Below are 27,019 nucleotides of genomic sequence, written 5' to 3' on the forward strand. Positions count from 1 at the left end.
TCTCAAAAGTGCTGCAAGAGCTTTTTGCATACCCTTTAAATAGCATGCCAAGGGATCTTGTAGCACCTTTGAGACTAAGTGAAAGAAATAAACTGGTAGCATGAGCTTGTCTAGACTTGAGTCTCTCTCTCTCTCTCTCTCTCTCTCTGTGTTGTATGCCTTCTGACATACAGCAACCCTAAGGCAAACCTATCATGGTGGTTTCTTGACAAGAGTTGTGTAGATCAAGTCTTGCCATTGCATTCCCCTAAGGCTAAGAGTGTGTGACTTGCCCAGAGCCTACTTTCTCAGATTTCCAAATGCATCTGAGGAAGTAGGCTCAAGCCTAGGAAAACTCATGCTACCAACTCCTTTCAGTTAGTCTCAAACTACAAGATCCTTTTGCATACTGATTTTCCAAACAAACACAGCTATGTCTTTGAATTTTACCACCCTTTTATAGGTGGTAAAGCAAGAAGTGCTTGTCTTGACAGAAGCATAACGGAAATGTGTGTAAAGTTTTCAGAACGTTGCGAGGAAGCTTTTTGCCCTTAGCACTCACATCATAGCCAGAAGTTAACATATAACATTTGTGCAACTACTGTACATACAGAAACCCCAAACATAGATGAGCCAGTTGGGCAAGAGGAGAATCATTTTCCCACTTCCAAAATGATGACGACTGAATGCAAGGACAGCATTAAGACCACTATTTGTAGCAAGTCAGGATATTTTATGTTTCACATGAACGAGTATGGAAAGAAAGTTACTTCAGTTGCTTCTTCCATTTGGTTCCATTTGACCCCTTGAGCTAAATATTTATTGAGATATTTGTCATATTAAGATGATGACTGAATTTAACAAGGGAGAAGATCTTGGCTGTGAGCTGCCTATATTATTTTGAACCTTCAGCTAGCCTCCACATTGCCTTTCAAAGCTGGTAAAAATTATGTTCTAAAAATGAGCAGGTTCTATACAAGATTATTTGTTGTTGTCTGTCTTCAAGTCATTTCCAATTTATGGCGACCCTAAAGTGGATCATGGGGTTTTCTGAGGCTGATAGCATGTGACTGGAAACCCAGTGGGTTTCCATGGCCAAGCTGGAAATCAAACCCTGGACTCTAGAGTCATAGTCCAATGTTCAAGCCACTACACTACGCTGGTTCTCATACAGTTACTACTAAGAAACATATGACTAATAAAGCATTTTTAAACTGCGTTGAACAGATCTGCCTAGTAATGTGTAACTGAAAAGCTGCATGTGGTAATGTTTCCCTGTTCTGCTTCATTATCAGCTGTTTGAAGGGGTGAAGAAATGTTGTGTTAGTGATGTCACATCACACATTTCTCCTAAATACACTTTCCTGGGGAGACATGTCAGTACCAGCTGCCCACTTTGTCAGAAGAGCTACACATCCACTCCTTCAGAGCAAGCTTTTCCAGGTGGCATCTCAAGTGAAATGAATCTGTCATTTCCCACAGTACAGAACTGATTTGTGGAATCCCCTGCCACAGGGTGTAGTTTTAAACTTAAACTACAACAGGATATATTTATATATAACATATACTATGCTAGCTGTGTTATCTGCCTCACAGAAAAGAAAGGATGCTTTGGGTTTTTCCTTTCTTTTTGGCAGCCTTTTTATTATGGCTAATATGCACTGATGTTGCAGTTCTACCTTGTCAGTCCTGCTACCTTTTGAAAGCCTAAAGACTCTACTTGAGCCTTTTACTCAAGGATGGAATGGCAATTATGAGGTTGAAATTGTGCTTTTCTAGAACACTACAGATTCTGAAATTTATTTTCCAAGAGAAAACTGTGACCAGCACATGACTAACAGTAGTATGCAGGACTTGACTCTAAGAGGCCGGGATGAATGGCAATATCACTTCTCTCGCCTTTGTGGGTGAATGTGGTTTCTTTAGAGAGTCATCTTGAACTGACTTAGGGAAGTTGATTTGCTTTATTGTTGTTGAGTGTTTGCTTTATTGTTGTGACTCCAACCACTGTCTTTCTCTTCAACTTTTTTTTTTTAAAAGAAAGAGATTAAAAACATAATTTGTTTAAAGCAAAAAGTTATTATTGGAACTATACCTGCAAAGCAAAGAAGTTCGGACTACAAGGAAAGAACTCAGCATCATGATGCCTTAGAGAAAAAAGCAGGCTAGTTCTTAGTTCAAACATACAGTAAATCGGAGAGGAGGAACTCATAGAATCATAGAGTTGGAAGAGACCACAAAGGCCATCCAGTCCAACCCCCTGCCATGCAGGAACTCACAATCAAAGCACCCCCAACAGATATCCATCCAGCTTCTCTTTAAAGACCTCCAAAGAAGGAGACTCCACCACTCTCTGAGAGAGTGTGTCAAACAGCCCTTACTGTCAGCACGTTCCTCCTAATGTTTAGGGGAAATCTCTTTTCCTGTAACTTACATCGATTGTTCCATGTTCTAGTCTCTGGAGCAGCAGAAAACAAGCTTCTTCCATCCTCAATGTGATACCCCTTCAAATACTTATACAGGGGTATCACATCACCTCTTAACTCTCTCTTCTCCAGGCTAAACATACCCAGCTCCCTAAGTCTTTCCTCATAAGGCATGGTTTCCAGGCCCTTCACCATTTTTCTGGCTTCGTCTGAACACACTCCAACTTGTCAACATCCTTTTTGAACTGCGGTGTCCAGAACTGATACAGCATTCCAGGTGAGGCCTGACCAAAGCAAAATAGAGTGGCGCTATTACTTCCCTTGATCTAAACACTATACTGTTATTGATGCAGCCTAAAATTGCATTGGCTGTTAACTCATGTCCAACTTGTGGTCTACTAGGACCCCTAGATCTCTTTCACATGTAGTCTTGTTAAGCCAGGTGTTCCCCCATCCTATATCTAAGCGTTTTATTTTTTCCTACCTAAGAGCAGTATGTTACATTTCTCCCTGTTGAAATTCATTTTGTTAGATTTGGTTCAACTTTCTAATCTACTAAGGGCATTTTGAATTTTGATCCTGTCCTCTTGGGTATTCGCTATTCCTCCTAATTTGGTGTCATCTGCAAATTTGATAAGCGTGCTCTCTGTTTTTTTTATCCAAGTCATTGATAAAGATGTCAGGAGTAAGCCTGAGCTGCAAGCTCTGAGAGCACATCTACTTTCTGTTGAATGCGAAGTGTTGTGATTTAATGAGATGATTGCTCAAAGCCTGCCTCTTTTCTCTCTCTTTCTCTCTTTTGCACACACACATCTTACTTCCCATGTACAGGCTACTTATGGATGAATGTGAAAAATGTGGGAGCCATAGTGGGATGCAGGTACTGGCAAACTACGCTTTTCAATCCCTGGTCTAAATAGAAACTAATCACATTTGACAGAAATAGTTAGAATGCTTCAGATCATTAAGGGACCCTGATTGCACAGGGTTCCCAGTTCCCAGGCAAATATTTGAGACAGGTTTCAAATTTATTAGTTCAAACTTTTTTTAAAAAATAGATACCAGAATTCTGACCTTCGGTCCCATGTTGAGATCTAAATAAATAAATAAAGGTCATGATTTTTAACTAATGGAATTATCCCCTTTCTCTTGTAGATTAAACTGCATGGGCTGCAATGATATATGTGCTCTCTGACTCCAACATCCTATAATATAAACTAATTAAAGATATCAAACAGATGTTTTAATTATTTAGCCTAATCTGCACATACCTGCATATGAAAAAATAGTTTGGAATTTTTAAAATAGTTTTTTATTCTTAGATGGTGTGTGCATATCTCACACAAAGCACCACCTTTGAAATAAAACATTGGCCTGTTACAGACGGCCAAAATAATGCTGCTTCGGGTCTCTTTGGAGGTATGCTATTTAAATGATGCATGGGTCCTAAGAGTCTGGAGGTCACGCCAAAGCCACGCTCCATTCCTAAGCACTGGAGTGCAGCTTTGGTGCAGCTTTCGGATTCTTAGGATGCATGCATCATTTAAACAGCATACCTCCAAAGAGACCTGAAGCAGCTTTATTTTGGCAGTCTGTAACAGGCCATTCTTTCTTCTGTGAGGCAGGAGGAAAACCTCTTCTAATATGCATCTGATTCCCAGCTGTTTTCCACCATATGGGCACAGTTGCCATTTGGGGGCAAATAATAAAGTTATGGTGTTAGTAATTTTGTAGCAAGAAATGTCCAGCAATACCCATTAGTGTTATGAAGGATATATGGATATATTCCCTTGTCATTAGTTCTAGCCAGAGACGGATGTTGTCACTCATGATTTATGCACATGCCTATATTAGAAATAATTAACAAAGGCCCTTGAAATTGATTTAACATTGCAGCCCATCTAATTTCCAAAGATTGCTAGCTACTTCTTCCTGGACTTGGTTACAGGAAATATTGGGAGGGAATCCCTAAACCATATAGGTAAGACTTATTTAACATTAGTTTTGTAGCAATGCAATGTTTTAATTTCTCTTACTATTACTTTAATTGTTGCCACTCGCACTATTCTTTGTTACCTTCTGTTGTTGTTGTTCATCCTTGCTTATGGTATCACTGCAGTTATTGGTCTTGTTTATTGTAATACTGGATTATGTTATTACCAAGGAGTAAGTAGTTAAAAAACAAACACCTTATTGTCTATGTCAAATAGCATTTTTTTTCCTATCTCACTTTTTGACAACATCAGCAGGAAACTGACCAGTGTATGGTAGCGGACACAAATTCTGTGTCTATAACATTTTGTGAAGTCGAAGGCTTTCATGGCCGGCATCTTCTAGAACATGACATGGCCACATAGACCGAAAAACCCACAAAAAATCTATAACATTAGTTTCTCCAGTGTGCAATGCCCAGGACTTTTTCGATAGAGTAGACATATTGTATTTTGATGTGCATATATTACAGTACAGAAATGCAATCTCTTCAGCTTTGGTAGCTCTATTCAACACATTTATAACATGCAATAGAGAAATGGCTTAGCGAGCTTTCTCATACTTAGCAAGCTGGAGCAGACCATCATGGTGAGAAGGCTGGGCAACTTTAGAGCAAAGGTTCTTGTTAGCTTTATAGTGGTTGAGCCAAGTCCACCAGAATTGTTTATGCCTCTTCCTCCCTTCCCCACTCTCATGCCATTCACCATTCCTGGCTAGTTGGATCCGGTACCATCCCTTCTCTGGCTCCAGAAGTTCTCACTGACCTCAAAAAGGACACTTTCCAAACATAGTACTGTATATACTCATGTATAAGTCTAGAAATTTAGATCAAACAATTGACCCCAAAAAACTGACTCGACTTATCCATGGGTCAATGTAAGAAATGTGTCTTAACTCTTATTTAAAAGAAGGAAAAGACGAAAAGCAGGAGTATAATATGTGAAGTACTGACTCCCTCTACTTTCTCATCCATCCAACCTTAAGAGTAAGAACAAAGAGTTATGTCTGCTGGAATTTTATGGAATTTTATAAGGTCTTTGACATTGTTTTGCTTTGCTTCATCCTTTAGATAGTTTGCTATATGCACCTAAATTCTACCCTTGACTTATCTACGGGTCATAGCAAAATCCATAATTTTGGCCCCAAAACTTGCCCTCGACTTATACATGAGGTCGATTTATAGTCGAGTATATACGGTAAGCCTAATATGGTATTGGTATTTTCTCAGATTGTCATAGCACCACAAATAAGTAATATCTCATATGGATAGCATGGTCCTGCAGGCAAGGCACAGAAGCTCCATTTTTTGGACCCTGAACTATTTTGCAGAATTTTTTTCAGAAGAGTCTTCTCTCATACAAGGCCTCTGTTTTTTGTTTAACAAGAACAGAGCAAAACAAAAAGGCAGAGATTTCAGATAAGTAATTCTGAAATCTGATTTTATTAAGAACTTGCACAATTCAGAAGACTGACCCGTGCTAGGGATCAGTGTGCAGCTCCAGATTGCAGGGGCTCCTGTGTTTCTGAGCATACACACCTCAGAATAAGGGCTGTGTTTGCAGAATGCCCTCTTTATGAAAAGGGCTGCAACCCAAGACAATGCTCTGGCTGGAAAATCCCATCAAACAGGCCAGGCCTAGGGGAAATATCCTAGTAAAAGTGACATGCAAACTGATCCAACGGGCTCTCTGCACTGTACTATGTGTCCAAGAAGTGCTCTGAAATTATTTACCTTGAGAAGCTCTCGAGGGAAATCACTTCCATCATTGAGTCCTTCTAGGTTGCCAATAAAATCTGAGCAGGACATTCGCTTCCCAATGTTCTGAAAGAAGAAACAGGGAAAGGAAAAAGAGTATCACAGTCATGAGACCTACAATACTAATCATGTCAAGATTATCAAGGCAGAATCCCTTGTTGGAATACAAGGTAATGTGCTCTGGCTCCTATTAGCCCTTTAAATGAAAGGCTTAAACAACTTGATTGGGGTTATGTCTATTGGTGGTGATTAGCTGGAACATAGGTTGGATAGCTGCAGCAAATGCAGAGCCCAATGTCTGGCCTCACAGCAAGTTGCATGGCAACATTTTTCTATTATTTTCTTCTGAAAAATGCAACTGGAAGTCTGGGTTCTCTGGCTGATCTGGTGGGTTAAAACACAATCCACCACTCCTACAGGCCTCCAGAAATGGTGGCTGACCATTTGAAGGCAAAATTGTTGTGCTTTTTTTAAAGAATGGGAGCCCTCAGGTGACAGCTGGGGAAAAGAGTGCTGAAAACAAGGCTTGCAACTCATGTAATTAAGTGCAGCTCACACAATTCCTGCTTCTATGTTAGAGGAACTTCATCATGTAGGAGCAGTACATATCCCTGAACACTAAGTGCAGGGGCCTATTACTACCATGCCCTGCATTTGAGTCTTTTAGAGCTTGTGTGTTTGCGCATGCGTGTGTATGTGCATGCACATGCCTCCAAGTCACCTATTAACTTATGGTGACCCCATTAATTTCTCAGGGGTTTTGTTCTGGCTGGCCATTATTGCAGGCCAACAATGCATGCTGGGCTAAGGGCTGGTGCAGAAGTACATTGCTTTGGAGATGAGCCCACTACAGTAGCATACTTAGTGCAGTTTGGATGCACATACCACATTTCCCTCCAGGCTGAGTTCCAAGGAAATGTGTTCTTTTGATTTTCACCAGTGTCTTTTTTCAACTTTATACAGTGGCTGGGTTTTGTGTTTCCTCCCTTCTTATAGCAGTTTTTATTTTTATATTTTAAAAAATACAACACATCTCTATATCTACAATACTCTTGTCCTCCAGCCAACTTTTTCCTTTTTACCTTCTTTTATCATGACATACTTTATCACAGTTCCTTTTAAATCTTTCACTTCCTCCAAGTGCTATCTATATAATTTGGTACTCCCCTCTCTTTTATGCTCCTTTTTCTTTTCAATCTTTTCTTGTCATGTAATCTGTTAAAATGGTACGGGCAGTGAGAAAATGCAACATTTTCTGTTTTAAAAAAGGGTTATTTGAATTAGAAAATACATATTTGGCCCTGTGAAGCACTTCCAGACAACTGCACTGTTTGGCTAAGCCATAACACTGTGTAACTCATTTAGTTGAGTACCAAGATTTCCTAGCCAAGGAAACTGAAGCTTTCCTTCATTGCTACTTTGATATATATCAGTAATAAACTTTCCAGATAGCAGGTAGCAAGCGAAAGGATTGGTGCACTTACATGTCCATGAAGGTCTGTGTTTAACAGCATCAAGGCGCAGGTCAGAGTGTGGGCTCCATCTGCAGCACAAGCATCAGAGACAGGTCATCAGCCCGAGCCCACCCAGCCTTCATTTTACTAAATGTTGCTCAAATGTTTCCATAATGTAGATAGAGCAGACCTAAGCTAAAAATGTCCTCTAAATAGCTATAAAAACTAACTTTTAGAAGACACGGAAGATCCCTGTAAACACTGGAATGGATCTAGAAAGTGAGTTATATGAAGTCTTGTATACTATAGTTCTGGTTTTTCTGAAGTGTCTTACATTGTATTATTACCCAAAGAATTTTGTAATAAAAAGAAAAGTGAACAGTTCTTGATATTTTCAGTTTTGTTAGTATGAATTAGTTAGGCCTTGCCTTTCCAAACCTTTGAGATACTTTTTAAATTTCAATAATGTTGATTGTTCTTCTTTGAGACCATTTTAAACTTTATGCACATGGAACCACAGTACTAGTTTTTCAGTGAACCATAGTATTTGCTGTGTAACATACTCTGTGTGTGTTTGTGTGTGTTTGGGGTGGGTGGGGAACAGTTATCCATGTGTATTTTTAAAGAAATGGGCAAAGGCAGAGGGTAAGCAAGCTATAAGCTGGCTGAAAGTGGAGCACCTCTGAGTGCCAAATCTTTCGTAGAACCTCAGGGAAATAGGAGTGTGTAGAAAAATATTATTTTTGACTTCACGTTCTGATTTCAGATAACGGAAACCAAGAGCATAGTTCTGGCTTCTCTTTGCAGACAGCAGTGTGTACAAGGAAGCAAGTGTGAGGGGAGGGAAACATTGTTGAGTCCAGCCTGTTCTCTTCCACCCATTGCTCTTCCCTGGTAATGGCAGTCAGGTGTGGGGATCATCACCATATTGGTGGTGACCGGTAGGCCAAAAACAAACCCCTCCACACAGAGTCCACGCTTGATACTGAGGACCTGGCAGAGCAGTCTGTCAGATACTCTCTTCTCCACCATCTTTTCGCTTTCTGTCCTCCACCCCTTTTGAGACAGCAAACTGACCTTAGTCTAGTTCCAGCAAGTGTGGGCTGCTGTAATCCAGTGATGCTGCAATAGGGGACCTTCAGATTAATCTGCATGTCTAGCCTAGCAGAGATCTCTACATGCTGAGAACATAACAAATTGATCCCCCAAGCCCCCCATCTGACCCACCCATCTTCTCCTTTCATAACATCTCACCCTCAGAAGAGATGGCTTTAGGATTGCACTCATAATAGCGTTGTGAAAAATGAGCTAGGACTCTTTCCCGCTCCTGGGTCTCACCCATGAGGGCTAGCTCTTTTAGAAAGGACCTGGAAGTAAAAAAAAGGACCAATAGTTACTTGGAGTGATATCCACTGACCCATCACAGTCCGGAAGACTATACATTAATACCCTATATGGCATTAATACACTAATATAAAAATACACTTGAATTGTGAATGTGTCATGAAAAGTTTAGGCCTTCAGCGACCAGTCATCTTTCACTGAATTGTTTTAACTTATCAAGAGTTAACTTGTTAAATTACTTTGATTGTGCATTTTAAAATGGTTCTCATTTAGCTTTTAATGTATAACAGATACTTTTAGTACTTTGTTTGTTGTTTTAACTGCTCTTGAGATGATCTTGACCCATGGTGACCCTGTGGATGAGACATCTCCAAGGCTCCCTGCCCTCCACTGTTCCGCTTAGTTCCTGTAAACCCATACCCCTGACCTTTTTATAGAGTCAATCTATCTAACATGTGGCCTTCTTCTCTTTCTACATCTCTCTGCCTTTCCTAGCCTTATTGCCTCCCCCTCTCATGAATCATGCCTTCTCATGATGTGGCCAAATTACACCACCTCAATTTTGTCATCTTAGCTTCCAGGGAGATTTCTGGCTTGATATGTTCTAGGACCCATTTGTTTTGTCTTTTTGGCTATCCACAGTATCCTCAGCACTCTTCTCCAGCACCGCATCTCAAATGAATTGATTTTCTTCCTGTCTTCTTTCTTAACTTTCCAGATCTCACATTTATACATGGTCATAGGGAATACAATGGCTTGTATGATTCCAACATCTGTGCTCAGTTGTTTATCTTTGCATTTTAGAATCTTTTCTAGTTCTTTCATAGCTGCTCTTCCCATTCTTAATCTTCTTCTGATTTCTTGACTGCACTCTCCATTCTTATAAATATTTGATCCAAGTTATGGGAACACTTTAACTATTTCAATTTCCTCATCGTCTAGAATGAATTTATGAAGATCCTCCATGGTCATTGTTTTTGTTTCCTTTATGTTCAACAGTAAGCCTGCCTTTGCATATTCTTCCTTGATCTTCTTTAGTAGTTGTTTCAGGTCTGTGAGATTTTCTGCTAGCATTATGGTATCGTCTGCATCTCTTAGATTGTTGATGTTCCTCCCTCCTATTTTCACACCTCCTTCTTCTGTGTCCAAGCCTGCTTTCCTTATAATATGTTCTGCGTATAAGTTAAACAGGTATGGTGATACAATGCAGCCTTACCTGAAATTGGGAACCATTCTGTTTCTCTGTGTTCTGTTCTAATAGTAGTCTCTTGTTCTGAGTAAGATTCCTCAGCAGGACTATCAGATGAGTTGGCACTCCCATTTAGTACTTTACTATCGTTTTATAATTGTTACAATTGTTATTAACTGTTTTGAACCCATTTGAAGAAAGGTGGCTTCTCCATGTTTTCAATAGAATAACTCTAGCTCTATCTGCACTCCAAAGATAACAATTTGGACTCAAGACTAGTTTAGCTGCACTTCATTCCAACTGAAATCACTGGATCTCATGATTTAATTTAAAATTACATTGATTTTAGGTTAGGTATGATTTAACTTAAACTGTATCAAGACTGGAACACAAACCAATGGATTCAGATCACAAGAAAAGATATTTCACTGAAACATTAGGAAGAACCTCTTTACTGCAAAAGCTGTTCAGTAGTGGAACAGATTGCTTGGGAAGGTGGTTGATTCTCCATCAGTGGAGGTCTTTAAGAAGATACCAGATGGGCATCTTTTAGAAGTGCTAGAGTTATTGTGTGTTTCTGCAGCACAGGGGGTTGGCATAGATGGCCCTTGTGATCTCTTCCAACTGTGAGATTCTATGATTGAGATTCAATCCAACACAGTGACTGTCCCATTGTTAAAAGGGGTTAGATTGCAATAGAGAGAATAAAGAGATGTAAAGCCATTGTCCTCTTCCTAAGTGTTTTCCATTTTGGCTGATTGTTCTGAGAACTTTGGAATTATAACTGACACATGAGTTTGCTTGTTTTTCTCTATCCTTTCCCTGTCATTCCTTCTGCATTGTATCTTTAGACAAATCCTGAGGGCAGGGACCGATCTGTAAGTTGCTCTGGAAACCTTTTCGGCTATAGACCAAGGAAAAGGTGTTTAAATAAATCCCATGTTGAAATACAATTGTCAGTAAATTGGTGAGAAGCCTTCCAAAGCTGAGAGAGAAAATTTCCACTGTTAAAGATAAGCTTAAGATGTATGTTGCAGACAACCTAAGGAAGGCATCTCATACCATAGTAAGGAATTAATTCTTTGATCCTGCACCTTGCAAATATTGAAAGATTTAGAGACTTGGTATAAGCCTACCATCTCCAGTTAAACTCACGGTGTATCAGACATGACAGAGTGCAGGTTCCCCTGTCCTTTGCCCATCCTTCTTTGCAAAGATGGACAAATTACTATTTAGCTTTCTATAACTCATTTTGTTTCCTTTGTCATTTCCCCCCATGCCATTTCCACATCATTTTGCAATATTTTCAAAAAAGGTGTCTAGCAGAAAATGCACTTTCATACATACAAAATTTGGAAGCAATTTTTCCTAATACATGCATTTTTGTGAGCACTATGCCCTAATGTATGCTGTTTTTATTGCTATATTCTTCAATGTACACATTTTTGTATCTAGTTTTGCCTAATGTAGACATTCTGTATGCATTTTTGGACTGGGGAAAACACTGCACAATTCAGAGAATCATAAAAGCTACCAGGAAACATGCATTGTGCTATGCTTCCCATCTTTCTTCCTTAATGAATTTTCAGTAGTAAGGTGGTGGTGGTAGCAGCTGTTATGGGAAAGAACAGGAAGGGCTCAAATGTAACACAGTAATTTCTGGATCCCTTGGTTCTGAGAACCAGGCAAGGCTATTGCATAATAAATATGACGTCTAAAGAGGCTCAGGCCAATAGTTGGTTCATGAGTGGGAGCGGTGTTAATCCTTTTTTCCCTATGAACCAGACAAAAATGGCTACTAGTCTTTGATTGGGTTGAGGGAATGACAGGAACAATATAGGTACCTTGCTTTCCCTCTAGCGGAACTCATACTGGTCTATAGGCAGCTTGATTAAGAGTACAAAATGGAATGTAGCAAGAAATGATGTTACCCTCTCACCCGCAGCATTGTTGATTTAACCTTATTTGTCCCCAGTACTCTTTATCTAGTGAAAAAATAAGGCATGGTTCAATTATGGTTATTTTATATTATGTACACACATACACACATGTTGTTTAACTGTAGATAATGAAGGTGTGTGGGGCGGATAACTATCTTGCAATCAGTAGTGGACATTATCCAAGAATGAATCTGAATTGGTTTTGAGAAGACAGCAAATTATTCTGAAAAGCATTTCTAAGTATGTTTTAAGTACCTGATGTATTGTTATGAAGCATAAAAATCTGCATCTCCTTCAAGAGAAGCATGATTATGGTGTCCGCATTACTTCAAAGAATAATAATCTGTACATGCTCTAAATCTAAGACTAGCTTTCAGAATTTGTGTCCCAGCCACCCACCCCAATTCTACAGGCTGCATGGAGCCATCAGCTATGTACAGTATGGTTGTCCACTAGATGCTAGATCCACTGGGTGCTACAATTGGTTTGGCAATGCTGAGCTGGCAGGAAAAACCGAAGACTTATCCAGTGCTGATGAGCTGCCAGGGCTGCTTAAAGTCTAACAAAAAAATAAAAATAAAATAAAATTCAGAACTGTGGTCTTTCGACAAATATAAATCAATGTTAATCCTGAATGCAACTTCAGACAATCTTTTGCCGAAACTCGTTTTTTCATCTGTTTCTAAGATTGCACACATCCCTCTTGAACACTCACCTCAGTGCTTGATCCAGACTCATTCCAGTGAATTCAAAGAACTTGAGGTACTCCCCTGCAACCATCTTACTAAAATCATTACTGGAAAGGAGAGGATAAAAAAAGATTTTTAAAACTCTTATATAAGAGAGGGATAGAAATTAAGGAAAGGGAAACCTGAGGACATTATGATTGCCACAACAAGGAACAGAAACACAGGATTTAAGGCAGAATTCATCCAAAACCAACAAAGACTCCTAACTGTCTTTGATGAAGGAGCTCATTCCACAACCCTTATGTACCTTAATTTATAGTGAGAGTTTTATTCTTTAGTGGCTATATATTAAGAGTGAAGGCACACATGGTTAGTGTGAACATTCTTGTCAAGCTAAAGGAAATGCAGCATAAATCATCCCCAGGGAATAAGCTATGTGGGCCATACAGAAAACACTGCCATCCCAAGGGTGTCTCATAAAGGCAAGCTAGCCAAATATTTATTTATTATTCTTCAGTGAAGGTGGTATCTTATCTGTTATCCTCCACAAGGCTCAGGATATATCTGGATGAGGGTAGCTGGATTTCTTCAGGGAGTTAACAGAGCTCTGTGTGAACAGTCTTTTCTCCTAATACCCACACGTACTTCTTCCCCAGATGGCGGGCTACATCTGCTTTTTTGAAACCATCCAGATTGTAGAGCCTCTTTGCCAGGCGCTTAGCAGCCTCCAGATCAGCCTTATGCCCATTGGAGAGCGTGTCCGTGCTGCCCAGGGCTAGTTGCTCTGTGCTGTCCATTTCAGAATCCGAGTCAGAGACCAAGTGACTTAGAGGATGCTCACTAAAAACAAAAACACAGAAGCTGTCATAGAAGCCTAGCAAATCAATAGTCTTTTGTGTCGGTGCCCTTCACTGATGACACTTCTAAATGAAAGGGAGTCATGCGTGTGTGTGTGTGTGTGTGGGGGGGTGAGTGTCAGCGCCAGTGTGCTGATAAGGAACTGTGACAGTTAGTTCTCAATTTGTCTAAATGGCAAACCAGAGGCTAACAGAACCTGAATGGATAGTATCATCCAAGGCAGAATGACATGAAATCTATCTATGACGTGGCACTTTTACGTACCCTTTCCTATCATTCCTACTGCAGTGATCCGGCAAGTCTGTTAAACATGATAGCAGGAAGCTTCAACTGGAATAACAGCAGATAAATGAACTAGTTCAGAAGACAGGTGGTGAAAAATCCCCGTTGAGTACTAGCTCCAAAGCGAAAAGAACTGTATTATGAAGAACTCCACACCTGAAACTTTTGCCTGTGATGATGTAAGTCTCCTTTTCTGTACCTTACCTGTGCCAAATATCTCTTTTTATACCACATTTTGAACAGATGTATGTTTAAGGTAAGATAATACAAGAGAAAAATATAAAATATATAATACAATTAAGTAAAACAAAGACATAAAACTTTTTTTAAAATAACTGACTGGAGAATAGAACAACCCTAATTCAAAGATCTACTAGCTATGTAGGGTCAGGAATAGGCAGAACCCTCCTATGCCATCTGAAATAGTCTTTTGCAGCCTAGCTGCTGACTGGTTTCAGAGATTGGACAGCAGAACGATCTGCCACCACAGATAGTCTGTTGACTGTCACTGAGCTCAGTAGGTGAAGAACTCAAAACAGAAGTAGCAAAGTGGCAGAGCAAGGAAGTAATTGAATTGTGTCAGATCCAAATCCACCCCAATCCAGCGACAAAGGCACTACACTGGCACAATGTTAGGCTGGATAGACAGCAGTACTAAATAGTTTCTAGCACCTGTTAGAAGGAGAGCAGTTTAGATTCAGCACACCGTCAGGTCTAATGTTACTTCAGCTGACCCTAAGTCAGCCTGGTAGGTCTGGATTATGTTCCAAAGCAGAGACTGGGAATAACCAGTTATATAAAATGTTAAACTATTACCTTGTTAGATTTCTCTAACAAAGCTTAACTCACTAGATTTTACTAAAGCTGATTAATACATTAAGAAGTCACTGATGGTGATCTTGTATGTTAAAGAATAATTATTTTAGCTTTTCAAAACTCATTAGGGTGGAGGACTCTTCCTTTGACAGAGTCAGTCAAGAAGGCCTAAGGAGAAGAAAGATTAGGAGTGGAACAAATTGCTGTATCATACTTCTGGAGCATGAATAGAGATAAAGAAAGTTATGGAAACCCTTCAGAAGAACTGAGAAGCAACGGAAGAGCTGAGATTGGGGAACAAATGAGGATGGTAACAAAAAATAATGAACCTTGGTCTTGAATGGTAGGGAAATAAAGAATGATTTGTATGCTTAGCCATCAAGCAGCCACTGCTTTTACAGAGTTTAGATCTTTCATGCCTGAAAGGCTGGCATCTTGTCCCCCCATTTATAGATCTGCATAACTTTTGGGGAACTGGGGTAAACTGTAAATCTCTTCACTCCCCCTTATTTGTAGATTTTACTTTATTTTCTATTGTATAATATAAAATATTGCATATCATTTGGAGTACTCTGTAGTGAACTCCTTTTTAATCTTTTTGTGTTTGTTATTGCCCACTGAATTGTTGCTAGGTACTTGGATAATGATGTGAAACGTTTTCCTCAGTTATATCTAGCCCTGTTTTCTCTCATGGCTTCTTCCTCCTCTTCTGTTTTCCTCCACATCCTGCTTCACCAGGTCACATGCGTTGAGAGGGCTAGTTAGGTTGGAGCTATTAGTCTGGAGCCCTAAGATTCATTTAGAACATGCTTTCTCCATGTCTCCTCAGTAGTAAATCTCACTGAAGCCAAAAGATTTGTTGTTGTTGTTATTGTTGTTGTGTGCCTTCAAGCTGTTTCTGACTTATGGTGACCCTAAGGTGAACCTATCATGGCATTTTCTTGGCAAGATTTGTTCAGAGAGTTTGCCGCTGCTAAGAGCATGTGATGTGCCCAAGGTCATCCAGTGGGATTGAAGTCTTTCGTGGCCAGCATCCATAGTTTTTTGTGGGCTTTTCGGGCTATGAGGCCATGTTCAAGACCAGCAAAAGGGCCCAAGCTCGACTCAGGCTTGCATCCTTCCGAGGTCGCTAAAATGAGTACCCAGACTGTTGGGGGCAAATTAGCTTACTTGCTAATTAGCTTACTTGCTGTTCACCGCTATGATCTTTGGAATAGCGGTATATAAATAAAACAAATTATTATTATTATTATTATTATTATTATTATTATGTTCTAGAAGAGTTTATTCCTGACATTTCGTCAGCAGCTGTGGCTGGCATCTTTAGAGAATGCTAGAATGGAAGAGAGTGGGGTATATATACTGTTGGTTGAGAGGAGGTGATTTGCATGTTAATCTGTATGTTGTTGGGTTGCTGAATGGCAAGGCCTACAGGGTGTCCATTTACTTCATGATCCATTATCTGCTGGGAATCCCTCTCTCTCTGAATGGTGTTCATTTGCATTTGCAGTCCAACACTGTAGTACCTGGCCGGGGGGGGGGGGGGGGAGTCTCCAGCTTGGGAGAAGGCAATTTTGTAATGTCAAAAATAGGACTATTGAAGATTTCAATAACAAATTAACGTGTCCCTAGGTTCAACAGTGACAATCTCCATGTTATTACCTGTAAATCCCAGAGTCACATCTGGAAACCAATGTTTTAAGAAGCAATTTAATCCACACTAACTGAGTCAAATTACTTGAATTATCATGTTAGTGTCAATGAAATAATTCTTGAATTTTAATATTTAATGTTTGGGCCCGAACAGACAGGCCAAAATAAAGCTGCTTCGGGTCACTTTGGAGGTATTCTGTTTAAATGACACACACATTTTAACAGGGCAGAAGCTATGCCAAAGTTACATTGTAGTACTTAGGACTAGAGCATGGCTTTGGCACGGCTTCCATCTTCTTAGGACACATGCAGCATTTAAAAAGTATATCTTCAAAGTGATCCAAAGCAGCTTTATGTTGGCCTGTCTGTTCAGTCCCATTTGTCCAATTAGTTTTCAAACCTAAATTGTAAACTCTGGCTTCTCACTACACAGGTTATTTGTTTTGTATCAATTAATTTTGCCCATAAGTATGTATGAGTCACAAAACAGTGAAGGGTCTGGAACCACCACCACCACCACCCCCCCGCCAGGTACTACAGTGAGGAACGACTTAGGGAGCTGCGGATGTTTAGCCTGGAGAAGGTTTCACCATTTTAGTTGCCTTCCTCTGGATACGCTCCAGTTTCTCAATGTCCTTTTTGAATTGTGGTGCCCAGAACTGGACACAGTATTCTTGGTGGGGCCTGACCAAGGCAGAATATAGTGGCACTATTACTTCCCTTGATCTAGACACTATACTTTTATTGATGCAGCCTAAAATTGCATTGGCCTTTTTAGCTGCCGCATCGCACTGTTGACTCATGTTCAACTTGTGGTCAACTTGGACTCCCAGATCCCTTTCACATGTAGTTTCATTCAGCCAGGTGTCCCCCATCCTATATCTGTGCATTTCATTTTTCTGCCCTAAGTGCAGTACCTTACATTTCTCTGTGTTGAAATTCATTTTGTTAGCTTTGGCCCAGCTTTCTAGTCTATTCAGATCATTTTGAATGTTGATCCTGTCCTCTGGAGTATTAGCTATTCCTCCTAATTTGGTGTCATCTGCAAATTTGATAAGTATGTTCCCAATTCTGTCATCCAGGTCATTGATAAAGATGTTGAATAGCACTGGGCCCAGGACAGAGCCCTGTGGGACCCCACTGGTCACTTCTCTCCAGGATGAAAAGGAGCCATTGTTGAGCACCCTTTGGGTTCGGCCGGTCAACCAATTACAGATCCATTTAACAGTTCCTTTGTCTAGCCCACATTTTACAAGCTTGTTTGCAAGAATGTCATGGGAAACCTTGTCAAAGGCCTTAGTGAAATCAAGATATACTATATCCACAGCATTCCTTTCATCTACCAAGCTGGTAATTTTATCAAAGAAAGAGATCAGATTTGTCTGGCATGACTTCTTTCTCTGAAACGCATGTTGACTTTTTGTGATTATGGCATTGCTTTCTAGATGTTCACAGACTCTCTGTTTAATGATCTGCTCCAGAATCTTTCCTGGTATTGATGTCAGACTAACTGGATGATAATTGTTGGGATCTCTTTTTTCCCCTTTTTGAAGATGGGGACAACGTTTGCCTTCCTCCAGTCAGCTGGGACTTCTCCTGTTCTCCAAGTTTTCAAATATGATTGCCAATGGCTCCGATATTACATTTGCCAGTTCTTTGGATGTAGTTCATCTGGTCCTGGAGACTTAAATTCATTTAGGCCTGTTACAGACTGCCAAAATAAAGCTGCTTCGGGTCTCTTTGGAGGTATGCTGTTTAAATGATGCATGCATCCTAAGAATCTGGAAGCTGCACCAAAGCTGCACTCCAGTGCTTAGGAATGGAGTGTGGCTTTGGCGCGACCTCCGGACTCTTAGGACCCATGCATCATTTAAACAGCATACCTCCAAAGAGACCCGAAGCAGCTTTATTTTGGTAGTCTGTAACAGGCCTTAGATTAAGAAGATATTCCTCTACTATCTCTTTGCTTATTCTGTGCTGAAATTCCCCTATTCTGTCCTCTGCTCCATTATCCTCAGGTTGAGCACCCTTTGCCTTTTCTGAAAAGACTGAGGCAAAGAAGGTGTTGAGTAATTCTGCCTTTTCTCTGTCCCCTGTTAACTTTTTGACATCTTCTCCACATAGTGGCCCTACCATTTCCTTCTTCTTCCTCTTGCTGCGGACATATCCAAAAAAGCCCTTTTTATTGTTCTTAACCTCTCTAGCAAGCCTGAGTTCATGCTGCGCTTTAGCTTTTCTGACTTTACCCCTACACATGCCTGCTATTTCTTTGAATTCCTTTTTTGTGATTTCCCCCTTTTTCCATTTCTTATACATGTTCCGTTTCAAACTTAACTCGGTTGAAAGTTCCTTAGTCATCCATCCTGGTTTCTTGAGACACCTCCCATTTTTCTTTCTCACTGGAACTGTTTGAGATTGTGCCTTCAGTATCTCTCTTTTGAGAAACTCCCATCTGTCCTGAACTCCCTTCCTTTTTAGTATTTCTGACCACAGGATCACACTCAATACTTCTCTAAGTTTACTGAAATCCGCTCTCCTAAAGTCTAGGATGCGTGTCTGACTATGCCTGGCTTCTCCTTTCCATTGTATAATAAACTCCAGGAGAACATGGTCACTTCCACCTAAGGATCCCACCACTTGCACCCCATTAACCAAGTCATCCTTGTTGGTTAGGATCAGATCCAAAATAGCTGATCCCCTTTTTGCCTCTTCCACCTTTTGGACCATGAGGCAAGTGAGGAATTTGCTAGACCTTGAGGATTTTGCTGAGTTTGACTTCCAGCAAATAGCAGGATAGTTGAAGTCGCCCATGCACTTGCAAACATGCACTTGTTCAGCTTCACTGAAGAGACAAGATTCTGTCTGATTTATACCACTTTCTCTCTGCACTGTACTCACCAACAGAAACAATGGTATGGAGAGATACAAGTTGCAGTGTGAGCCAAAGAAAAGGCTAATTCTGCTATTTCCATCTCATAGCTCTCCAGGATCCCCTTCCTACCCCCACGTCCTTAGCATCTTTCTCCCACTCCTCTATCAGTTGTTCTCATTCAGCTGCCATCTCCCAACGGGGCTTAGAAATCTGCTTCCAGGCCCTTCTTGTTGCTAGGCACCCCATCCTTCCTTCTCCGTGTTGCCATAGCACCTACTGTTAAGGTAGGCAAAAACAGGCGAGAGCAGCAGGAGCACACCACTTCTGGTTAATAACCCATGTTTATTAATTAATTGGCATGATGCCCATCAATATGATGAATTGTGTTTATTTTCTCCCACAGAACCTAATGAGAGTCACTGAGAACCATGCGAGAAAGTATAGCAGCTGCAATTAGGGACACAATCGAGGGAAGAATAAAGGCTTTCCCTCGCCTTACATTGGAGCGAGCCCAGTGTCAAGAGTGGGCGCAGGTTATTTTCTCTACATCAAGAATCTTCCAGACTGCAGCTTAATTTACTTTGCCTCCTATAAGTCATGGGGGAACCAATGATGTGTGGGGGAAAAAATGAATAGGTTGCATCAGGGTCAAAGCAAAGGCAAACAACAAAATCTGCCTCCCGCCCCAGCAGTCTATGGGAGCTGCAATTTCTGCCTGCTGCAAGAGTGAATAACTGCGATTCACTTCTGTGACAGAAAGTAAAGTAGGCAATCCATATGTATGACTCTAGAGGACATTGCCACAATTGGTAATGTGAACAATATGGGGGATAGCATGAGTGCATGTTTGGGGGAGGAAGTACCTCCTGCCCCTATGGCTGGCTCATTCCTCTCCTCCATCCCTCCCTAGTTCCACATTTTGGTTTGTTCCCTTTTCCCCCTCACACTTGACCTCCAAGAGGCATTACTTGAATCATCTCTCTTACACACTGCCAAAGCAGTCTGTGAAGTTGGTGCCAGGCCCACTGCCAACTTTTTCAACCTGCCCAAAGATAGCAGCACCAACACCTTTTGAGTTTGCTCAGGTTAGAGAGAAATGGCCACTGTCGCGAGGAAGGGTGAAAAAAGTTGACTTTCTGCTCTCACTTATCTGAAGCATCACAAACAAACATAAGCCATCAGATAAGTTGGTGTATTACTGGTTGCATATCTGGGCTAATTCGAGAAATCTTTTACAACTCTTGAGACTCCATTTTTTTTACACATCGTCAACTTGCCACTATCCTAGCTATGCAAATCTGGGAAGCCTAATTTGCATATTATATAAATTGTTTTCTAATTTTGCACAAACTCATTTGTTTCTGTGCTTGGTCCTGATTTTTTTGGGGTGGGGGGTACGCAGTTGGCAGGTGCCATGTAAAACTGGGGAAGGCACAGTGGAACAATCTTATCTGCCAATTTGCTCCTGCCAGGAAATAATGTCTCATCTGTTCTGCCATCCTTTCAGTTTGGAAAAACATGGGAGCAGAATTCAAAGACATAACCATGTTAGTCTGGATGGAAAATCAGTATGCAAAGAGATCTTGCAGTACCTTTGACACTAATGGAGAGACAGAAGTTAGTAGCATGAGGTTTCATAGACCAAATGCATCTGAGGAAATAGGCTCAAATCTATGAAAGCTCATGCTACCAACATCTATCTTTCAGTTAGTCTCAAAGGTGCTGCAAGATCTCTTTGCATACTGAAAAACATGAGAAGTTGCTCTCTATTTCTGTATCTATTTTCTGGCTTTACCCCTGCTCTTCAGTTTGAAAGCAGAGGTTTCCAGAAACCCTCATTATTGCTTCCAGATTTCTGAACTTTATTCAGTTATACTCCTTGCCTTAGTCCTAAGGCCGAACAAAGGACAAATATCATTACCAGCATTTTAAGCAGTTATGACCAGACAAGTGGGGTGGAAATTTTTCCAATAGCTGTCTTGGCTATCATTCTGCAATCCATCATGTTAGATGGGCTAAATACAGGATATGATGTTCCAGTCATTCTTCTAAGGCAGGGGTTCTGAATTTGGGGTGCCCACATTCCCAGGGGATGCAAGATAGACTTTCAGAGGGTGCAACAAAGAATGCCTTGTGAGTCATGAGTCATCACTCAAAATTTTCTGAATAAATTGGAATCTAATTGCTCATTTTATATTTGCATTTTATGCACTGAGTTAAAAGCTTTTTTTTTTAATTCAGTTGGTTCACCCACAGTACTGTATGTGGTTCAAAAGTTAGAAATCAGATTTCTTCAACTTCAAATGTGATATTACTTTTGTGGGGAGTGTGAATATTAATCAAACATTTCTAAGAATGTGGGGCACAGAAAAAGTTGGGAACCACTGTTCTAAGGAGACACATATTTACAAACTCTAGTGCTTGTAGGAACTCATTAACAGTGAATATACTGTTATGTTTGTTTTTATTTCACAATATCTCTTGTTTTGCAATCAGTCATAAATACAGCTAGTCCAGACAAAATGTGGCATGTAGCCTATGCCACAAATTCACATATATCCTATAGTGAAATAAAATGTTCAGCTAGTTATACTGAATCAGATTTTTCTCAATTTGTAATGGAACTAATATGTAATGCAGAGAGTGAGTGAGTGAAGTTGAAGGTAGTACAGTTATACCCTAGCAAAATAAAGGTAACTTGGGTCCAAAACACACTGCAGAAATAATCCAGTTTGACACCACTTTGGACTCATTCATACATTGTTTTTTTTACCGGAATGATACAAATAACCTCACACACACATTCCAAGTTTGTCATTCACACCATGGAACTGCAACTTTCTGGGAACTGCATAGCTCTACATCTCTCTGAGTTTGGTTGCTTATGCGTGCTGGCATTCTTCTCTTGTCCCCACACTAACTGGAACCTCTCAGCTGGACCTGGGGGGGGGGGGGTCTGGATCCCTTTTTCTCTCCTCCCCTTTTCTCTCTCTCTCCTCTTTTCCCCCCAGCAGTGACTGTTCCGCTGGGGAAGGGGCAATGCTTTCTCAACCGTATGAGCTGCTGTTGATGTGAATGCATTTGAAACCCATTAAAGGCAAGGAGAGTTTTATCTCAATATTCAGGTCTATTTGCATCATTGTTCACACAGCAATAATGTGAATTTTTTTGTAAAAACCTGGAAAAAAAGCCCAAAATCGATTATCTTGAGGTAAGTGAGTTTTTTTGCAACTCCCCAAACTTAATCGAGTGCATTAGGATGCATGTGAACAATAAAGATACATCCAAACTCAGCCTGGATTATTTTCATTGTGTGAATAACTCTTTTAACTACCCTGCCTCAGTGCTTTGGAATCTTAGGAACTGTGGCCTGTTACAGACAGCCAAAATAATGCTGCTTCGGGTCTCTTTGGAGGTATGCTATTTAAATGATGCATGGGTCCTAAGAGTCCGGAGGTCGCGCCAAGGCCACACTCCATTCCTAAGCACTGGAGTGCAGTTTTGGTGCAGCTTCCGCATTCTTAGGATGCATGCATCATTTAAATAGCATACCTCCAAAGAGTCCTGAAGAAGCTTTATTTTGGCAGTCTGTAACAGGCCTGTAGTTTGTTGTAGCACCAGAGCTCTCTAACAGAGAAGGCTAAATATCTCACAAAACTACAGTTCCCATATAAGCATGCCCCCTATTCTTTCATCTAAATCATTGATAAAGATGTTGATAAAGATGTTGAATAGCATTGGGCCCAGGATAGAAGCCTGTGGCATCCCAACAGTCACTTCTCTCCAAGATGAAGAGAAGCCATTGCTGAGCACCCTTTGGGTACAACCGGTCAACCAATTACAAATCCTTTTAACAGTTGCATTGTCTAACCCACATTTTACTAAAGTGTTTGCAAGAATGTCATGGGGACCTTGTGAAAGGCCTTACTGAAATCAAGATATGCAATATCCACAGTGTTCCTTTTATCTACCAAGCTGGAAACTTTATCAAAAAAAGAGAGATCAGATTTGTCTGGCATGACTTGTTTCTCTGAAACCCATGTTGACTTTTTGTGATTATGGCATTGCCTTCTAGATGTTCACAGACTCTCTGTTTAATGATCTGCTCCAGAATCTTTCCTAGAACTGATGTCAGACTAACTGGACGATAATTGTTGGGATCCTCTTTTTCCCTTTTTTGAAGATGGGGACAATGTTTGCCCTCCTCCAGTCTGCTGGGATTTCTCCTGTTCTCCAGGAGTTTTCAAAGATTATTGCCAATGGCTCCGATATTACATTTACCAGTTCTTTTAATACCCTTGGGTATAGTTCATCTGGTTCTGGAGATTTAAATTCATTTAGATTAATGAAATTATTATTATTATTGTTTATTTTTATAGCACTGTAAATGTACACAGTGCTGTACGTACAAATGGCATACAATCTACAAAATATGTATAAAATAATAGGTAATAATATAAGATAGAATTGGTTAAAATACGCAGGCAACACTTAAAAAAAAATCAACATCAACTATCCAATCAAATAACAGATAGATAATCACACAGTGCCTGGGGACGCTTCCCAGAACAGGATAGTCTTCAACTCAGATATAAAAGTGGTCAAAGAAGTAATGACCCGTGTTCGTGGAGGAAGGAGTATTCCTGTGCTATCTCTTTACTTATTCTGTGTTGGATTTCCCCTATTGTGTCCTCTGCTCCATTCTCCTCAAATTGACCACGCCTTTCTTTTTGTGAGAAGACTAAGGCAAATAATGTGTTGAGAAATTCTACCTTTCCTCTGTCTACTGTTAGTATTTTGCCATCTTCTTCATGTAATGGCCCTACCATTTCCTTCTTCTTTTTGCTGCGAATATACCCCTAAAGCCCTTTTTATTGTTCTTAACCTCTCTAGCGAGCCTGAGCTCATCCTGCACTTTAGCTTTTCTGCCTTTACCTCTACACATGCTCGCTATTTGTTTGAATTCTTCTTTAGTGATTTCCCCCTTTCCCCATTTCTTCTATATAAGATACTGCACTTAGGTAGGAAAAAAATGAAATGCACAGATATAGGATGAGGGGCGCCTGGCTGAACGGGATTACGTGTGAAAGGGATCTAGTAATCGTAATAGGTTACAAGTTGAACATGAATCAACAGTGTGATGTGGCAACTAAAAAGGCCAATGCTATTTTAGGCTGCATAAACAGAAGTATAGTGTCTTGATCAAGGGAAGTAATAGTAGCACTCTATTCTGCATTGGTCAGGCCTCACCTGGAATACTATGTCCAGTTCTGGGCACCATAATTCAAAAAGGATAGCCCTCTTTAAGTATTTGAAGGGGTGTCACATTGAGGATGGAGCAAGCTTTTTTCTGCCACTCTAGAGACTAGAATATGGAAAATGGATGCAAGTTACAGGAAAAGAGATTTCACCTCAACATTAGGAGGAACTTCCTAACAGTAAGGACTGTTCAACAGTGGAACAGACTCCCTCGGAGAGTGGTAGAGTCTCCTTCTTTGGAGGTCTTTAAGCAGAGGCTGGATAGCCATCTGTTGGGGATGCTTTGATTGAGAATTCCTGCATGACAGAATGGGGGTTGCACTGGATGGCCCTTGTGCTCTCTTCCAACTCTATAATTCCATGATTCTATGAATCATATAATCCACTCTGTATGCTCTGGTCCTCTGGCAGATATTTACTTCAGTCAGCCAGGACTAGGTTGGCAACTGTCAGCCAGAGGACTTTTTCTTTAGCTGTCCCTAGACTGTGGAATGACCTCTCGGAAGAGATTCGAGAGCTCAATAAGCTGTCTGAATTTAAAAGAGCATTCAAGATCAGTCTGTTCTGGCAGGTTTAGCCAGATTATTTTTAAATCATGAATTTTAAATAAATTTTAGATGTGGATTGTTTTAATATGTTTACATTTTATTTGTCCTTTTACATTGATGTGTGTTTTAACTGATGTGTTGTTTGCTTGTCAATTGCTGTTGTGCCCCACCTAGTTCCATGGGAAGAGGTGGGTAAGATATAATAATAATAATAATAATAATAATAATAATAATACATAGGACTCAGTAAGAGCTAGCCACCCCCCTCACCCAACCCAGCCTTAAAGAAAAATGCTTCAGAAGTAAATTCCAAGACACTGGTGGCAGATGTAAGTGGAGCCAGTCTCAATGACGTAAAAATGCTGAAGGAATGCACTTTAGAGATGCTGAAAGCACTGCTCAACTATGGTTTAATTTTGGAACCTGCTTTCAGTGCCAACCTTACATGTATAATATTCTGTAATGGCCATGAGCAGATTATTTTTCGCTACCAGAGAATGATATAGGTCTGATCCAGATGGGCGCGATAGGACGCCTTCATCACGTGTGAGGGGCAGCGCTTCTAGATGCCCCTCACCCCTCGCACATGATGAAGGCGTCAAATAGCGGCTCCCTGTAGAGATGGGCACTGCCATCCTTACATGATGGACGCCTAGTGTCTGCACATCATGGCGCCATTATGACATCGCGAGTGCCATTGGCGCACTGCGGTGTCATAATCACATCACAAGAAGAACCCGCTTTTCGCGGGTTCTTTTTGGTCTGCGAGGAAGTCCTGTGGTCTGGAGGCTGCGGCTTCCCTGCGGACCAAAATTAGGCGCTAGGAGACTGTCCTTTTTGAATGGTCTGTCCCGCGCCAGTGTCACCATCCAAAGAGGAATAAAATGGTGTTTTCAACTCATATTCCCAGCTTCTGAACTCATGACTGTCAAGGTTGTCTTATCTTAAAATATAAATACCACAACCAAAATAGGTTTTCTTTTTTTGAAAAAGCAATTATATGGGTAGAATGGTTCAGCTCTAATTCTTGAGGAAAAGGCTGGCAAAAAAGGAGGTATAGAAAAGTGAGGGACAGATTAGGAGGGGAAAGAAGGAACAGAAAAGATACATCATAGTTCCTTTCTTACTCAGGTGGTAAACCTCTTTCTAGTAATGTATTCCCCCATAAAAGGAGCATTGTTGCTCAGGACTGTAGATAACCCGGAGCAAGAAACATATAATCTAATCCCGAGGCAGGAAATCTGATGCTCGCCAGACATTTTGGACTACAATGTTCTTACTGTTGGTTATGCTAGATGGGAGTTATTTGAGTTATAGCTCAAAACCTCTGAAGGGCATTAAGTTTGCTCTAGCCACTCTAACTGCTATTCCACACTAGCAAGGGAATAACTTTTTATAACATATTATTTTATGGCAATATGAACATACAGTTAATGCCATTAACAAATATTGAATAATGCCTAGTGATGTACAGTGATTCTCAGCCTACAATTCAAAGTGAATCAACCTGACTTCCTAAACTAAAGTGCCAATCAGCATGCAATTAACCTTTGGATTTTACACTTATCTCAGTTTTATGATGCTGTTCCTGGCCCAAAAAGAATGCCAAAATGTATTTTAGGATGGTGAAAATGTATTTTTGGCACTTACAAAAAGCACAAGGTTGAGTTATTTTGTTCTGGTCATGATGATTTTTGCCTCTAGATCCTCAAGTATGACATGATTGTAGGTTAAAAAAGAGGTTCAGATTCTGGCACCTTTCTCTATGCCTGAAGTCTGTAAAAATGCCAGAATATCTCCTTCATTAAAGGCAGTAATGGTCTGGATGAGGAAAAATGGACTGAAACTGAATCCAGATAAGACGGAGGGACTCACAGTAGGGGCCCCAATCCAAGTACTGAGATATGTCAACTGGTCCTGGACGGGGTCACACTCCCCCTAAAGGACTGTGTTCACAGTTTG

At 40.4% G+C, this 27,019-nt stretch overlaps 1 protein-coding gene across 1 annotated transcript in view; it reads right to left on the reverse strand.

Moving 5' to 3' along the window:
- The window catches only part of LOC149318971 (PH and SEC7 domain-containing protein 1-like), a 110,617-nt gene that overhangs the window by 57,090 nt on the left and 26,508 nt on the right, over positions 1 to 27,019 (reverse strand). Inside the window, exons 5-9 of the mRNA XM_089510849.1 lie at positions 13,415 to 13,609; positions 12,796 to 12,876; positions 8,862 to 8,974; positions 7,638 to 7,696; positions 6,130 to 6,219 (exon numbers count right to left, since the gene is read on the reverse strand). Of these exons, the coding sequence (XP_089366975.1) occupies positions 6,130 to 6,219; positions 7,638 to 7,696; positions 8,862 to 8,974; positions 12,796 to 12,876; positions 13,415 to 13,609 (538 nt within the window). The remainder of the gene's footprint in view (positions 1 to 6,129; positions 6,220 to 7,637; positions 7,697 to 8,861; positions 8,975 to 12,795; positions 12,877 to 13,414; positions 13,610 to 27,019) is intronic.

This window comes from Sceloporus occidentalis, unplaced genomic scaffold (assembly GCF_023333645.1).
Source record: "Sceloporus occidentalis isolate IW3139 unplaced genomic scaffold, rSceOcc1.0.p SCAF_2, whole genome shotgun sequence".
Classification (NCBI taxonomy): domain Eukaryota; kingdom Metazoa; phylum Chordata; class Lepidosauria; order Squamata; family Phrynosomatidae; genus Sceloporus; species Sceloporus occidentalis.